At 38.5% G+C, this 17,602-nt stretch overlaps 1 protein-coding gene across 3 annotated transcripts in view; it reads left to right on the top strand.

Annotated features, from left to right (window-relative positions):
- PAQR3 (progestin and adipoQ receptor family member 3) overlaps window positions 1-17,103 on the top strand; it is a 53,025-nt gene extending 35,922 nt beyond the window's left edge. For 2 of the 3 annotated variants that reach the window (XM_073636999.1, XM_073637001.1), the window contains exons 7-8: window positions 2,404-2,547; window positions 11,906-14,456. In XM_073636999.1, coding sequence (XP_073493100.1) covers window positions 2,404-2,546 — 143 coding nt within the window. In that variant the 3' untranslated portion in view covers window position 2,547; window positions 11,906-14,456. Of the gene's footprint in view, window positions 1-2,403; window positions 2,548-11,905; window positions 14,457-16,655 lie in introns of those variants that run through there. The other variant, XM_073637000.1, reaches the window with a different exon arrangement.
- The last annotated feature ends 499 nt before the right edge of the window (window positions 17,104-17,602 follow it).

The raw sequence follows: 17,602 nt of genomic DNA, 5'->3' as shown, positions 1-17,602 counted from the left end.
GATAAAAATTAGTTTTAATTTGCAACCTGATGGAGGTCAGTATAGATGGACTAATAGAGAAAGTCCGACACACTACTAGAAGGCCAAATATTTTTTCAGAGCTAGATGCAGAAAAAAATTATATTCAGTTTGCAACCTGATGGAGGTCAGTATAGATGGACTAATAGAGAAAGTCCGACACACTACTAGAAGGCCAAATATTTTTTCAGAGCTAGATGCAGAAAAAAATTATATTCAGTTTGCAACCTGATGGAGGTCAGTATAGATGGATTAATAGAACAAGACCCACACACAGCTAGAAGCCCAATATTTTTTCAGAGGTAGATGCAGAAAAAAATTATATTCAGTTTGCAACCTGATGGAGGTCAGTATAGATGGACTAATACAACAAGTCCCACACACAGCTAGAAGCCCAATATTTTTTCAGAGGTAGATGCAGAAAAAAATATATTCAGTTTGCAACCTGATGGAGGTCAGTATAGATGGACTAATACAACAAGTCCCACACACAGCTAGAAGCCCAAATATTTTTTCAGAGGTACTGTAGATGCAGATAAAAATTAGTTTTAATTTGCAACCTGATGGAGGTCAGTATAGATGGACTAATAGAGAAAGTCCGACACACTACTAGAAGGCCAAATATTTTTTCAGAGGTAGATGCAGAAAAAAATATATTCAGTTTGCAACCTGATGGAGGTCAGTATAGATGGACTAATACAACAAGTCCCACACACAGCTAGAAGCCCAATATTTTTTCAGAGGTAGATGCAGAAAAAAATATATTCAGTTTGCAACCTGATGGAGGTCAGTATAGATGGACTAATACAACAAGTCCCACACACAGCTAGAAGCCCAATATTTTTTCAGAGGTAGATGCAGAAAAAAATTATATTCAATTTGCAACCTGATGGAGGTCAGTATAGATGGACTAATAGAATGATGCTATGCCCAAAAGATTTTACTTCACTAGGTGCAGTAAAAAAATTGGTATTCTATACACAGGTGGTATATCTTGCAACACAGATAGGCTACTCCACTGACTAACACACTCTGCAATAGGCCAAAAGGATTAGCTTTGCTAGATTCAGCCAAATGCTGTGAAAAAAACTTGCACAGCACTGGCACAGACCTGCCTGGCAAAAACTGATAGGAACTGATGTAACCTAGTCCTGAAAAGGACTCCAATTACAATTAGTCTTTACTCCCACAATCTATCTATTTAAGAGCACAGACCTGCCTGTTAAAAGTCGTAGGAAATGCTGTAACCTAGTCCTTAAAAGGACTGCAATCACAAGTATTCCCTACTCCCAAGCTATCTGTAGATTTGTGCGAAAATTGGCTTGAAATTAACAAGGTATAGCGCACACAGCAACAGCGGTGCCGTCTAACACGCAGCTGCAGCAGTGAGAAAATGGTGGTGACGGGGAAAATGGCTTGGTCTTATAGGGCAAGGACATGTGACATACACTGCCAATGACACATGCCCTTGCTTGTGTGAAAAAAAGCACTTCGCTCCGTGTGTGCGCTGCTGATAGGCTGACAGATTGCACCTCCCCACTGTAAATGCGGGAAAGAGAAAAAAAATGGAGATCTTCATTATTCCTGCAGAGATCCATCCCCTGCCCCTCCCCCCACCCCGCTGTACACTCAAACTGCGTATTAACATTAATTTTCATCATTACTGAGAAAAAATCCAGTTATGATTTTGGTGCACGAACAGTTATCGAACATAACCTCGAACAGCCGAATTTTTCTCAAATTGTTCGTGTTCGCCGAACGGCTCGAACACCGCCCAAAACAGCTCGAATTTGAGATTGGCGAACAGTTCGAGTAGAACAACGCTCATCTCTACTCAGCACATATCATCCAGTACAGTGATTACTGGGCGTATCTTAAGCATTTATTTTACTCTTCTATAACTCCAATAATTCCACAGCGCTTTACGGACATTATTATCACTGTCCCCATCAGGGCTCACAATCTACATTCCCTATCAGTATGTCTTTGGAGTGTGGGAGGAAACCGGAGGAAACTACACAAACACCAGGAGAACATACAAACTCCTTGCAGATGTTGTCCTTGGTGGGATTTGAACCCAGGACCCCAGCGCTGCACAGCAACAGTGGTGATCAATATAATACAATATCAAGAGATATTCTAGCAATGACCCCAGAGCCTTGATGGTAGACTTCTCTGGCCATGATAAGACCCCTTGCTGAGGAGTTCAGTGTGGATGTTATGTCTGAATGTAGCTTTAGGGTGATTAATACAAACAATGGGATATAATACTGAGAATTAGTTACCATCCTTTTATTTTTCACTGTGTTGTATGGTGTCCTTCGTACTGTATTAAATTGTAAAGCTGTTGGGACCCCTTTTTTTTTTTTTTTTTTTTTTATACAGGACAGCTAAACTACCTTGGTTCCAGTCACCAGCTGTGGCATATTCTTGCAGTGGTAATGTTGTATTGGTGGCACCAGTCTACAGTCTACATCATGCAGTACAGACATAGCCAACCATGTCCTTCTCATGTGGATCATTTGTGAGGTAAGGGAGGTCACTAGAATTAAAGGAGTTGTCGGTGCCCATTATTGACTCAAAATTGTCTTCACATAGGCACACATGCATTAGCGACTTTTGTTAGGAACTTAAGTAATTCAGTAGTCTGTTACAATGAGCAAATATAGAACAAGAGAAAATTTGTTTGGCTGTGGAATTTACATATAATTTTAGCCTTGCAACTTAGGCAATGTATATAATTAGCCCACATCCCAAAAGCCGGACTTAATAGAGTTGGACGGTTGGTGGAATCACCAGAGGAAAAAACGACAACTATAAAAGCCCAGATGTATCAAAACTTCTAAATCATAATACTTTATTGGTAATCAGGTGATGACAAAAAAAAAGATTACAAATCAATAACCATAAAAACAAGGGGCGCACACCTAGGAAAGTAATAACCAATATCCAGAGGGAATAGATCCAGCATATAGAGTTAGTAAATATACACCATTATCAGAGCATCGCATAATTGATATCCTGTATATGTCTGAGAATTGTCTGCAGTGCTAGTGCATCATCACACTGATATCCTATATGAATCCAGAAGTTATATAAAGTGCTAGTGCAATATCATGGATATAGTCTCAGGCAGTGCTCATTGCTTAATCTTATACACAACATCATGATGGTGATCATACATGATCATAGGTATAAGTGCAAACAGCGTTCATTGTTCAATATAATATAATCATCATACTGCATAGCAAGTAGTCCTTACATGCAGGGCTGTGGAGTCTGTGTCTTTTTTGGTGGAGTCAGTATTAAATGGACCACCTCCTAAGATATATAATAAATTGGGTACAGTAGTTAACTGCAGTTTGTGGGGAATATTTTTTCATAAGAATTTGGGAAAGTTATGAAATGTCCTATTCCTGATCTATGGGTCTAGACTTTTAGCTGAGATGAATCTGTGCTACAGTAAAATTATGGAAATTGAGTCGTCGGAGGTTTGGCTTACTAACTCCACAGCCCTGCTTACATGTGTAGCCATGAATGTATACTATTAGCATCATAATCTTGAATATTATATTGAACAATGAACACGGTTTGCACTTATACCTATAATAATAATAGTTTTTTTTTAATAGTGCCAACATATTCTGCAGCACTTTACAAATTTTAGGGGGGACATATACAGACAATACAGAATAAGCATATCTCATATCGAAAGGAGTGAGGGCCCTGCTCGCAAGCTTACAATCTGAGGAAATGGGGGAGACACAAAAGGTAAAAAGTACATATATTGTATAATGCAGCCTTGATATACTAAATAGGATAAATAATAATACATGGACTGGTCGCCAGCCAGTATGTGTACAGTCCTGACAGAGGCTATTAAGTGCATGGTTGGTATGAACCTGAAGTTGAAGAAGATTTTAATATGGGGGAAAACTGGGACGGACAGAGTGTGTTTAGGCGATACGCCAGTCTAAAGAAATGTGTTTTTAGGGTTCGCTTGAAACTGTGGGTATTGGGAATTAATCGAACTGTCCTGGGTAGTGCATTCCAAAGAATTGGCGCAGCACGCGAGAAATCTTGGAGACGGGAGTGGGAAGTTCGGATTATGGAGGATTTTAGTTTTAAGTCCTTTGCAGAACGGAGGGCACGTGTAGGGTGGTAGACTGAGACAAGAGAGGAGATGTAGGGGGGTACTGAAGCATGAAGCGCTTTGTGGGTAAGCGTGATAAGTTTAAATTGAACTCTATAGTGGATGGGCAACCAATGCAATGACTGGCACAGGGAAGAGGCATCGGTGTAGCGGTTGGTGAGGAATATGATCCTGGCTGCTGCGTTAAGGACGGATTGGAGAGGGGAGAGTTTAGTAAGAGGGAGACCGATTAGTAGAGCTTTGCAATAGTCAAGACGAGAATGAATAAGAGCTACAGAGTCTAAGATGAGAAAAGTACTGATTCTTGAGATGTTTTTGAGGTGTAGATGACATGAACGAGCGAGTGATTTGATGTGAGGAGTGAAAGAAAGATCTGAACCAAAAATGACCCCAAGACAGTGGGCTTGTTGCTGGGGAGTAATGGTTGAGCCACAAACAGAAATGGCAATATCGGGCACAGGTAGGTTAGTGGAGGGAGGAAATGCGAGTAGTTCAGTTTTTGACAGATTCAGTTTTAGGTAGAGGGAGGACATAATGTTAGACACAGGAGAAAGACAATCACTGGTCTTTTGTAGTAATGCAGGGGTGATGTCCGGAGCAGAGGTGTATAATTGGGTGTCATCAGCATAAAGATGGTACTGAAAACCGAATCTGCTGATTGTTTGTCCAATAGGAGCGGTATATAAGGAGAAAAGAAGGGAGCCTAGGACTGATCCTTGAGGAACCCCGACAGTAAGGGGAAGTAGGGAGGAGGAGGAGTCTGCAAAAGACACAGAGAAGGAGTGGTCAGAGAGATGGGAGGAGAACCAGGAGAGAACAGTGTCCTTGAGGCCAATAGTGCGGAGCATAGTGAGGAGGAGCTGGTGATCTACAGTGTCAAATGCTGCAGAGAGATCCAGGAGAATCAGCAGGGAGCAGTGTCCATTAGATTTAGCTGTTAGTAAATCATTAGAGACTTTAGTGAGGGCAGTTTCAGTAGAATGTAAAGAGCGGAAACCAGATTGTAAAGGGTCAAGAAGAGCGTTGTCTGAGAGATAGCGGATGAGACGGGAGTGGACCAGGCGTTCCAGGAGTTTGGAGATAAAGGGAAGATTGGAAACAGGTCTGTAGTTGGCCGTGCAGTTCTGGTGAAGGGATGTTTTTTTTTAAGTAATGGTTGTATGCTGGTGTGTTTAAAAGAAGAGGGAAAGATACCAGATGAGAGGGAAAGGTTGAAAATTTTAGTTAGGTGAGTGGTGACAGCTGGAGCAAGGGACTGAAGGAGATGTGAGGGAATAGGGTCACTGGTGCAGGTGGTAGGGCGAGAAGATGCAAGGAGCCTGATCACTTCATCTTCCGTGACTGGTTCGAAGTCAGAAAGTGAGCAGGATACAATGTGGCGGGGGAGAGCATGCATAACATGTGGGGATTGGGAGAAAATTTCCTGTCGGATATGGTCAATTTTTTCTTTGAAATAATTGGCCAGATCGTCAGCGCTGAGGTCGGTGGTCGGGGCCTGTGTTGTTTGATTGAGGAGAGAATGAAACGTGTCAAAGAGTCGTTTAGGATTATTGGAAATAGTAAAGCTGTCTCTCAGCTTCTAGGGGAGAAAATGGGAAAAGGGAACGGCGCAGATCTAAGTGCAGTATATTTTAGAATATATAGATAAGGGTGAGGTAACTGAAAACTGCTCACCTTTAAGTAATCTTGAGGTTTAACGTTTAGTAGTGGTGGACTCTTGTGGCTTGCAGCACGCTTTACCGGAAGGATCAGGTCCTCATGCAGAAAGATCCTGTTTGCTCAGTAGATCGGTTCGATAAATTCCGGTTTGTATATCGCGGCGCTTCCAAATAGGGCCCAGTGGATATTTTCATTCAGAATTTATTGATTGGAATATAAAATAGCAATGTACAACGCGTTTCTACTCATTACAGAGTCTTCATCAGGTACAATTTCATAGTCATGCTTATGGAGAGTCTCTTCATTATATAGAGCACTGGTCAGGTTCGTTAGGGTCATGGACCGCCCAGTTAATTAATCATGTTAATTGAGTTGGTTTATGCATGTGGTTAGTTAATCATGCAATCTAAGGTTGTCTCTACTAGAGTAAAATCAATTAAAATCAAATGAAAATACAGCAACAACAACTATAAAAATACAGCAACAACAACCTCAACAAAAGAAACAACACAAAAAAAAAAAAATAATAAATAAATAAAAAAATAAAAAAAATAAAAATAAAAATAAAAAAAAAAAAAAAAAAAAAATAAAAAAATAAAAAAAATAAAAAAAAAAAAAAAAAAAAAAAACAAATAAATAAATAAAAAAACAAAAAAACAAAAAAAAAATAAAAAATAAAAAAAAAAAAAAAAAAATAAAATAATATAATATAATAAATAAGGGAAAGAAAAAGACACACACAATACTTTCTTAAATAATTAAGAAGAAATAAAAACCTGTTTTTGGTTAAAATATTAAGAAGAATGTTTTTCTCCTCTATATGCAGATCTAGTACCACTGTCGCTCACTATTAACAGATTGTATTTAAGAGGAAAATCAAATTAATAGTAATATTATGTTGTTCTTACTGATCTTCAGTATGGTTATTATTTCTCTATTTAATGACTACTAAATATATGTTTATTGTTAATATATTCAAGGTCCTCTAATGTGAAGTGAACTCAGTGTGGTTCTGCCTGTTCAACTTTGTTTTTCTATCAAATATATTCAATTCTGTCATTTAATCCCTCTGGCTGTAGACACCGCATGCGATAAATCCAGAAGGATTCCTTTCTATTCAGCGTTTGAATTCTATTCTGGGTGGAGACTGGTATGGATTCTACGGGGGTTATTTGAACTTCAAATTTCCCCCCGTGGTACTGCAATAGGTGGCGTGATAGGCTATGTGTTAAAAGCCCTATTTTAGCATTGTGACGGTGTCCACTAAGGCGATTTTGCACTTTTCTTATGGTACGGCCGACGTATTGTAAACCGCATTTGCAAGTAATAACGTATATAACGTAGTCTGTTTGACAGGTGAGATACTGGCAAATTGGAAATTTTTCACCTGTACTATGAGAAATAATCTCTTTGCAGCCGTGTGATATACATCTGCAACAGTTGCACAGTTTTTTTCTACATTTGAATACTCCCACTGTTTTGGTTATATTGAATCTTTTTCGTTCAGATGAAGTGGGGATGTTTTTAAGTCGGCTTGGAGCTATCAAATTCCTGATGGTTTTCCCTCTTCTAAAGGTGATCCCTGGTCTTTCAGGTAGGGATTCTCTTAGAAGAGGATCTTGTTGCAGAATATACCAATATTTACTGAGTATTTTTCTGACATTTAAATTTTCCTTATTATAGGCTGTGATGAAGTTAAATTTCCATTTATTAGGTTGTAAAGGATTTTTTGTGAACCTTGTACTGTCATTGGGGAATTTTAAAGTAGTATCTGTTTCTAATTTGTGTTCCTTACTCTTTTCCTTAATTTTTTCTGTCTTATTTGACTTATTTTTCATTGCCAAAAGGCAATCCTTCTGTGTCTTTTTTCTATTGGTTTCATATGCTGCTGAAATTAGTTTTTTGGGGTACTTTTTTGTTTTAAACCGATCTATAAGGACTTTGGCTTGTATATTATAGTCCTCTAGTTGTGTGTTATTTTTCCTTATACGTAAAAACTGGCTATAAGGGATGTTTTTTTTCCATTTGTGAAAATGTGCGCTATTAAACTCTAAATATCCATTTGAATCTACTGCTTTAAAGTATGTTTTTGTTATTAATGAGTTTTTTTTATAGCTGATTTCTAGATCTAAAAAATTGATTTTATTTGTACTCATATTAAAAGTGAAATTGACACCCCACTCGTTTTGGTTTAGTTCATAAATAAGTTGTTCCGCCATTTTTTGGTCTCCTTTCCACAGGATAACTAGATCATCAATATATCTGCGGTACAGGATAATATTTTCTGTATAAATGGCTTTTGTCAGAGCTGATAGGGACTCGAAACGTCCCATGAATAGATTAGCGAAACTAGGCGCGACTCGAGTCCCCATTGCTGTACCGAGCTTCTGGACATATAGCTGGCCTTGGAATTCAAATATATTTCTCTTTAAGATGAATTCAAGGCCTAAAAGTATAAATTGTATTTGTTCTTGCGGCATATTGGTATATGTTTCTAAGTAATATCGGGTTGCTGATATCCCCAATTGGTGGTCTATGTTTGAATATAGTGCTGTTACATCTAAGGATATGAACCAATATCCTTCTTCCCAATATATATCCTGTAATTCTTCTATCAGTTGGGTAGAATCACGTAGATACGATGGGAGTTTTATCACTATATTTTGTAGATGGAGATCAATATAATGGGAAAGATAGCTGGTGAGTGAATTTATACCAGCTATAATGGGGCGACCTGGTGGATTAATAGGATCCTTATGAATTTTGGGTAAATGATAAAAAAAAGCTAGGGAGTATTCTTTATTTGTGAGAAACTGCTTTTCTCTTTTATCTATAATTCCTTTTTCATAAGCGGTATTTATGATTAGATGATATTCTTTAGAAATGGTTTTTGAAGGATCTATATTAAGTTTACTATAATATTTTTCATCTGATAGTATTCTATGTGCTTCTTTGAGGTACACTTCTCGATCTTGAATTATTATCCCCCCCCCTTTATCTGCTTCTCTAATGACAATTGTATTATTGTTTTTTAAGGTTTTTATGGCACATTTTTCTTTTTTTGTGATGTTAGCTCTTGTTTTCAGGTTTTCTTCCACGTAATGTTTTTTATTATTCTTTTTTGAAGATTTTTTAAAAATCTGTTTTTTATTTATTTTGCGGAATTCATCCCCTACCAATGAGAGGAAGGTCTCAATGTAGCTTCCTCTATGATGGATAGGATTGAAGTTAGATCTATTTTTAACTATAAGATGTATATTTTCATCATGTTTGTTTTCAGGTTTAGAATTATTTTTAAGGTTTTTACGTATTTCCATTGGTTCAGAAGTTTTTTCTTTTGTTTTTTCTTTTATCGCAAAATGTCTGGATAGGGTAAGACGTCTTATGAACTGATTTAGATCAATATACAGATCAAAATTATTTGCACGTTGGTCAGGGCAGAAGTTCAATCCTTTTTCAAGCAGAGTTTTTTCATTTTCATTAAGTGTGTATTTAGATAAATTGAAAATATTTATTTTATCAGGGTTTTCATTCCTATCTCTTTTCGTTACTTTTTTGTTTTGTCTGTGTTTCTTATTACTTTTTATTTTTGTGTTTGGGCTATTCTTTCCTTTTCTATCAAATTTAAGGAGGTAGGATTTGGTAATGGTTTTTTTAGGGTGTTTCCTACCTGCTCTCGTGCCTCTGGGCCGCCTTTTCTTTTTTTGTTGGTTTGAGATGTAATCAGGGGAAAAAATTGGGTTATCTGCTGTTGTGAAGGAGGTAACATGATGGGAGCCATAGAGGTGAGGCTTATTATCGGAGGAAGCAGTGTTTCTAATAGAGGTGGGGGTTGGAGGGGTCCAATCTCTAAAAAAGAAATGTGTGAGGCTGTGGATGAAGGGGAGTGTGACGGTGCTTGGATGACAGTTATAAAAGGTTGTGAGCTGTCTTCTACACTATATGTTGTTAAATTTTCTAAATTTGTCATATTTAGAAGATCCTCACATTCAGTAATTTCTTCAATGTCCCTGCTTTCTATTGAACAGGGGTTAACCCATGTGTTAGCAGTCGTAATTGTTTTATTTGTTGATAGTTTTAAGGGTGGGAGACCCGGGTTAGGTGCTGGAAGATTATGCACTTCCGCATTGACTTCTATGTGGATGGGAGAGATATTAGCAGTGGGAATTATGTTACAGGGAGATTTTATTTTCTCTGTATGTTGGAAATTTTTCCCACTACTAGGTGTAGACTGGCAATGTGGCTGTTTAATAGTTGAGAAACTTGCATTATTTTTCCTATAAACCAACTCAATTAACATGATTAATTAACTGGGCGGTCCATGACCCTAACGAACCTGACCAGGATTATTGGAAAGTGAGATGATGAGGTTGTTAAAGTAGGTTTGTTTGGAGAGGTGAAGCGCACAGTTATGTTTTCAGCATAAATTTATAATGGAGGAAATCTTCAGGCAGATTTGATTTTCTCCACAGCCGTTCAGCGCACCTGGAGTACCTCTGGAGAAGACGTGTTTGAGGTGTGTGCCAGGGTTGTCGCAGTCTATGCTGAATTTTTCTTTGTGTAGGAGGTGCGGCTTCATCCAGGGCGCATAGCATTATTTTGTTATGCTTCAATGCAGAGTCGGGACATGAGAGGGAGGAGATTGGGACCAATGATGATTGCAACCTTTTTATAAATTTCTGGGTGTTAATGGAACGTAAATTTCTATAAGTGTGGACGGTGGGAGTGTCTTGAGTAGAGTCACAGTTCTTGACAGAGAATGAAAGAAGATTATGGTCAGAGAGTGGAAGGGGAGAGTTAGTAAAGTCATGTACTGAGCAAAGCCAGGAGAAGATCAGGTCCAATGTGTTCCCGTCTTCATGTGTAGGAGAATTAGCAAGCTGTGAAAGGCCGAAGGAGGAGGTTAGTGATAAAAGATGCGTGGCAGAAGGGGAAAGAGAATCGCCAATTGGGATGTTAAAATCTCCCATGATTATCGTGGGGATGTCGCAGGATAGAAAATTTGGAAGCCAGGCAGCAAAGTGATCCAGGAATTGACGGGGGGGACCTGGAGGGCGATAGACAACCGCCACTCGCAGGGAGAAGGGCCGGCAGAGTCTGACTGTGTGGGCCTCAAAAGACGGGAAGATAAGGGAGGGTACAGGGGGGATAACCTGAAAAGTACATTTTGTTGAAAGAAGCAGACAAACACCTCCCCCTGATCTGTTGTCAGGTCGCGGGGTATGAGAGAAATGTAGGCCACCATAGAAAAGAGCTGCCGCAGCGGTGGTGTCCGACTGCTGGATCCAGGTTTCAGTGAGAGCCAGAAGGTTGAGGGAATTAGAGAGGAAAAAGTCATGGATGTAAGAGAGTTTTACAAGCTGAGCGCGCATTCCAAAGGGCACAGTTGAATGAGACAGAAGATATGCAGGGAATATTAATGAGATTAGCAGGGTTTCTGAATGTAACAGGGAAAGAGTTAGTGTTATTATTACTGGAGGGTCCTGGGTTGGGAGAAATATCACCTGCGACTAATAGAATCATGTATGATCACCATCATGATGTTGTGTATGAGATTATTGGCAATCTCAGGCATGAGCATTGCCTGAGACTATATCCATGATATTGCACTAGCACTTCATATAATTTCTGTATTCATGTAGGATATCAGTGTAATGATGCACTAGCACCTTGGATAATTCTCAGACTCGTATACAGGATATCAATTATTCAATGCTCTGGTAATGGTGTGTATTTAATAACTCTTGGTTATTACTTTCCTGGGTGCGCGCTTCTTGTTTTTATGGTTATTGGTTTGTAATCTTTTTTGTTATCACCTATTATCAATAAAGTATTATGTTTCATATCTGGGCTTTTATTGTCCCATTTTTTTTTTTTTTTTGATAAGTGAGCAGAGTAGGATGTTGGAGACTATCCATGTCTACTTGTCATTTTATCTATTACTTAAAATGTGTCCCAATTAAATAGATAATTTACTCCAATGCTAAAGGCACAGTCTGAAAACCGTACTAATACAGACTGGTTGCTTATCTTCATTAATAGCGTTTTATTATTTTGTTTTATTTTTTCCTTCAGAATCTTCTCATTTCTATTTGAGAACTTGCAGAAGAAATCCTGAATATGGATGCTGGTGTTTTTTTAATTCCTTTACAAACCCATGAGGCATCCGTTCATCTGAAGGTTTGCTGCTGGAAAGTCAGCCGGCGTTCTAAGGTGACTGTGCACTGAGGAGCGAGAGGGCTGGTGGGAATGAAGACACTGTGGATGGAAATGTAATGATGTATCAGTCTTAACTTGATATTTGGAAAGGACACTTCTCACTGAGTTACAGTCACGTTATGGCTTTGAGAAGGTGGTAATGTGAAACATTCCATATCTGTACCTAAAGAGATGTTTTTATTTCAGTCTATTGGACACTGTATACAGGCCTGTATATATGTGCCAAATCAGCATGTGAAGATTATTCTCTTTCATGCCACATCATACTGAATACAGTAGCTCAAAAATATTAGCTTTCCATCATTAAACTAAAGTAGAAAATCATACACTTTTATACAAGAGAGTGAGTGTACTGGAAAGCTCTAACACAAGTTAAGCTTTTATTTATTAATAGTGTGTGCCTTCCTTATTTATTAACTTAATTTAAGCTAAATCAAATGAAGTATTGACAAATACATTGATTTCAATAAAGGTTTTTTTAATTTTTTTTGGTCCCTAGATTTTTTTTTACCTCTGTTAAAGCAGAGACTCTATTAGAATTTACTTTCCCTATTGAAGCTTATTTTACCGAAATCTAATAGAAAAATGCAAGCATAACAGGCAAAGCGCCTGCCATTTGTTATTCCTGAAATGTACAGTTTTGTAACGTAATGGGTATGTACAGTGCTGCTGCCTTTCTTAGTGCTATGTAAGTAGCTGAAGATATTATGATAAAGTTTTCCAAACTATCGCCATATATAACTTGCACATTGTAGTGACCACAGTACGCATGACAACTGTTTTGCAAAGAGAGAACATTTTCAGGCAATCGAGTAGAAATAAACTTTCAAGTGATCGTTGACTTGGGTTTTCAGTTCCAATGGACAACCACCTTTTAAAATGCAGCCTACACAGTACAGATGATACAAGCCACCCTGGTAATCAGCTGATGCTTCCAAAGAAAGATTTGGGCAGCTAAAAAATTATAATTGTATTCACATAAATGTGCTACCATGGGTGCTTCAAAGTGCAGGAGATGTCCTTTATAATGGTGCTCCCCTCGGTAATATAGGAGGGATTAATCCCCAAGACTTTTAAATGTTATAGGACATATTGAGGATTACCATTAATTAATGTACTCCGCCGAAAATGTGATTGATTTATTTTTTAAAGAAATATGACACTTTTTTCAGATGTATAGTTTTGATTCAAAATGAATCATGAGCTATATTAAATCCTCCCCAGAAGCTGCATGCATACCTTCTGAATTACCATGGTTTAGCAAGTATTGTCTAGTGGTAATTGGGGGATTTGCTATTGAGTTTATTTTTTTTACATGTTGAGTCAAAAGTTTAGTGTTCCTACTAAGAAACCTCTAATGATTCTGTAATATCTTAAAAGATTATTCCCAACAGGGCAAGTAATTGCCTATCCACAGAATAGGTGATAACTGACTGAACAATGAGAGTTTGCCAGCTGGGACCATTCAGTTATGGGATTGAGGCTATCAAATGTTCTATTAGAACAGCACACGTGCAACTGCTTGATTCTTTATGGGACTACTTGAGAAAGTGCTGTGCTCCATTATCTCTACCAGTCCTATAGACAATTAGTTAAGTGGAGACGTGCATATGCTGACACCACTACATTCTACCAGGGAATTTTACAGGTACGTTCTCAGGATCAGTGGTGGTACAAGCAGTTGGGGATCCACTGGTCAGTAAGTAGGTAGGAATCGGTGTCCAGGCTCATTAATACTGATTTCATGAGCAGATTTTTCTGTACATTTACTTTAAACAGTAATGATGTACTGCTGTATTATGGGGATTAGGGGTTCTCCTACTATAAAATGAAAGTATAATTGTCTCTCATTGCCATGTTAAACATACTGTACACTTACATTGTATGATTATCATTAATGACCATTCGTAGGAATGTTGGTTTCCCGATAATCTTGCAGTGTAAAACAGGCTGTCGATCACCCTACGAATCGTGGTGAAATGATCTTTTGGTTTGCCCACTGAACATAGTTCTTGGTATTCCAGGACCTGCACAATGGCAGCCTAAGCGCAGTAAAGGATCTATTACACTGCTCAACAAGGCTATTGAACGACTACTGATTAGCAGACATGTTGCCAGTCAGTGGTCATTTAACGCTGCGCCTCACACTGTGCAAATGCCCTTATAGTTTAAAAAGGTTTGTGTGATCAACGATATGTGGGAGGCATCATGGTGAACAGTTTTTAATCAAAGGTGTGGCTCCTAAGAGATGCCGGCAAACGACTGATAACGTTGGGATTAAAGGCTGTTGGTTTATTATTGCCCCTGCAGCGAGCACTTGGCATGTAGGTGTTAGTGGCTCTCTGTGAGACAGATTGATTTGAAATAGCCAAAAATGCAAAAGGTAAAAGCTGGTGATAAAAAGCGCTAAGGCATATAAAATTCAGCAATTACTACCTTTATTAAAGTCCTTGTAAAAACACAACGCGTTTCGATGGCATGCAAGCAGTCTTCATCAGGTTGCATGCCGTCGAAACACGTTGTGTTTTTGTAAGGACTTTAATAAAGGTAATAATTGCTGAATTTTATATGCCTTAGCGCTTTTTATCACCAGCTCTAACCTTTTGCATTTTTCGCATCCCACCCCTTTGGGGGTTACTGGTGAGCTGCTTTGCCTACTTTTTAATTTTAGCTCGTGGACTGTTTGCCCCTCATTTTGACATCCGAGTGCTTCTTACTACCAGCTTCAATGTTTTTTTTTCTTTTCACATGATTGAAATAGCCAGTCTCTCTTAGACTTTCAGCAGCAAACTGTTCACTGGCTCTCACGCGACTACAAATCTTGGCCACTGGGAGATCAGCGAAGGCAAAGATGGCTTTAGCAACAGGCCAACTGACACATTAAGTTTGAGAACCTAAATGACTGAATTATTCCGTAACCTAAAATAAGTAATATTTGAATGCTACCATATACGATGTAATGCACATAATGCAAAATGTATAAGGCAAAGGACAAGGTGAATGTTTGCTTTTAACTCATGTTTACATATGGAGATAACATGCAAAAAAGTGTGTTTATGTACAAGCATAAAGTTTCTGTAAAAAGTATTCATCCTTTTTGGATTTTTTTTTTTGTTTTATTATGTAGCAAAATTGTAATTAAATTGCCATGCAAAGGGTTATCCAGAACATGGAAATTGATGACTTATCCTGATCACATCCAGGGTTTGGGGAGGATATGACACCCATCACTCACCTGGCACCTGTTTGCAGCTCGGCTGTGGCTATGTATACACAGTATACAGAGCTAGAACACAACAGTTCCATATACTGGGTAGTGGCTGGACTCTGGAGCTGCAGCAGAGCTCCCATTCACTTTAAAGGGAACCTGACAGCAATTACATGCTGCACCATCTCCGGCCGGCATGTATCAGTCATTTATCACAGCCAGGTATGTTTGACTCTGAAATGCTGCTGTTTCAGAGAGGCTTCTCCTGCCCACTGCCTTGGAGTGACAGGTCTCTCCCTGCATGCATGTATAGGGAGAGACCGGACACTCCTGGGCAGAAGGTGGGGAGGCGCTGCCGGGAGACCTGCCTGTCAGACTAGTCTCTCATGTGACTCTGTCCCCGGAGAGTACATCTTTTCTGAACGACTGTAGCATTTCAGAGTCAAACATATCTGGCTGAAATCATGCTGCCCAATCCACGGACAACATGCATCAGCTGTCATGTTCCCTGTAATGGGAGCAGATCTGCAGCACCTGGGCACGGCCACATCATAGTGTACATCTGGCTGCAAATAGCTGATCGGTGCAGTGTTCATATCACCAAGATCACATCAGTGGGGCTGTCAGTGTCACCAATATCAGGTCTGATATTGGTGACATATCCTAAAGATAAACCATCAGTATCTTTGTAATAACCACTTTAGAAGGATTATGGTCGAATCTGAGATTTCCTTAAATAAACCCTATACCCTCTGCCTTTACACACATGAATTCACTTTTAAACCCTCTGGCTATTTTATTTTTTAGTTTTCTGATTTGTCAGGTCTTCGTCCTCCATACCTTTGTACAATAGGTGGTCCTGCTGCATGTCATACTTAACTGCCATTTGATAATGGGGAAAATACAATTCCCACAAGTGCATTGTTCGCTCCCTGCTCCATGCTGTGTGCACAGGGCATGCTTGACTTGTACGCTGAAAACACATGCATTGTACAAATTGATTATAGTATTTGCATTATTTAACATGAATGCTAGAAAAGGGGGTATGAAAAGAGATTAAAGCTGGTACTGGTGGAAAGCCGAAGTAACAGCTGTAGTTGCATGCATTGTCTTGGCCTTTGTAGACTTGGAATGCTTTCAGAAGTCATGGGTCACCTCATTAGAGTCCTTCTTTTTCTTCTATCCATCTCCACAGGTACTTTTTCATAACCTTGTCATATACTTAAAAGTTACACATGTTTATTTTAAAATAAATGTACTCTTTAAATAATATTTGGGCCTGATTCATCATATGTGAAGTTTCTTTAAGTCATGTTTTTATTATGTTGTATTCTTTGACAATTTTGTGCGCCAAATTCTTTAAATTTGCCTTTTAACTTTTTTTTCCCCCGCAAAAAGTTCTACATTTTGCAAAAATTGTGCCAAAATATCTGGTGTACACAAAATCGCTCGGGGAGAGATGACAGTACATTTTTCGACTTTTTGGAAAGACGCAAATGTTGAATCTGGCAGAAGCGTATGGAAAACCTAATGGTGAACCTTTAAAAAAACAAGGTGAACACCATGCTCGGGTCATGCACTAAAAAATATGATGGAAAGTTTCCTGCCATGAAAACCACTGTGCTCTAATAAAAGGTGAACAATTCAAAGGGGAATGAATACTTTGTTGGCATTGTGTATGTGTATATGTCATGTTTTTCGCCTACTTAAGTTACTATTTGTCTTCTAATTTATTCTTGTAAAAAGCACTGCTTTTGGGACTGTACAAAATTTCCGATTGTTTAATATTTTATAAATTGTAATTTCAGTGTATTTATAAAACTGGTTACTGTGCAATAAAATGTATTTATGGTGCAGTTATGGAAACTGTTTTTCATTGTAGCACAACCGTTATATTCACTCTTTTTCTAATGCAAGTAAAATATATTGATGTGCAACAATAAATCATCCAGATGCATACCAAATCATATACAATGCTGGGGAATCTACAGTGTACTGCCAAACACTTATTCTGTAACTACAAATTGCAGCTTTCTCAAATGTGGAAAGCAGTGTAGACACACAAATCCATTATCTGTGATGACAGTCTATTCTGAGACCCACCAAATGTACTGGATGCTTTCTGGCTGAAGAAATATAGGAAGTTATACAGGAAACTACGTACGCAGAAGACAAAGCCAGCTGCTGTAAATATGCATGCTCTGCTCAGCCAGTACAGTATCAGACCTTTATACAATTTCCAGGGAAAGCAATGAATAATTTGGGTTAAAAACAAAGGTGGCGATTCAATAAGACTGACGTAGCCCAGGCCAGTCGTAATGAAGTGCTCGCTGGAGAACACCAAC

This window comes from Phyllobates terribilis, unplaced genomic scaffold (assembly GCF_046119375.1).
Source record: "Phyllobates terribilis strain yellow unplaced genomic scaffold, ASM4611937v1 Scaffold_1__5_contigs__length_1240528914, whole genome shotgun sequence".
Lineage (NCBI taxonomy): Eukaryota > Metazoa > Chordata > Amphibia > Anura > Dendrobatidae > Phyllobates > Phyllobates terribilis.
This window is presented reverse-complemented; position numbering and strand designations above follow the sequence as displayed.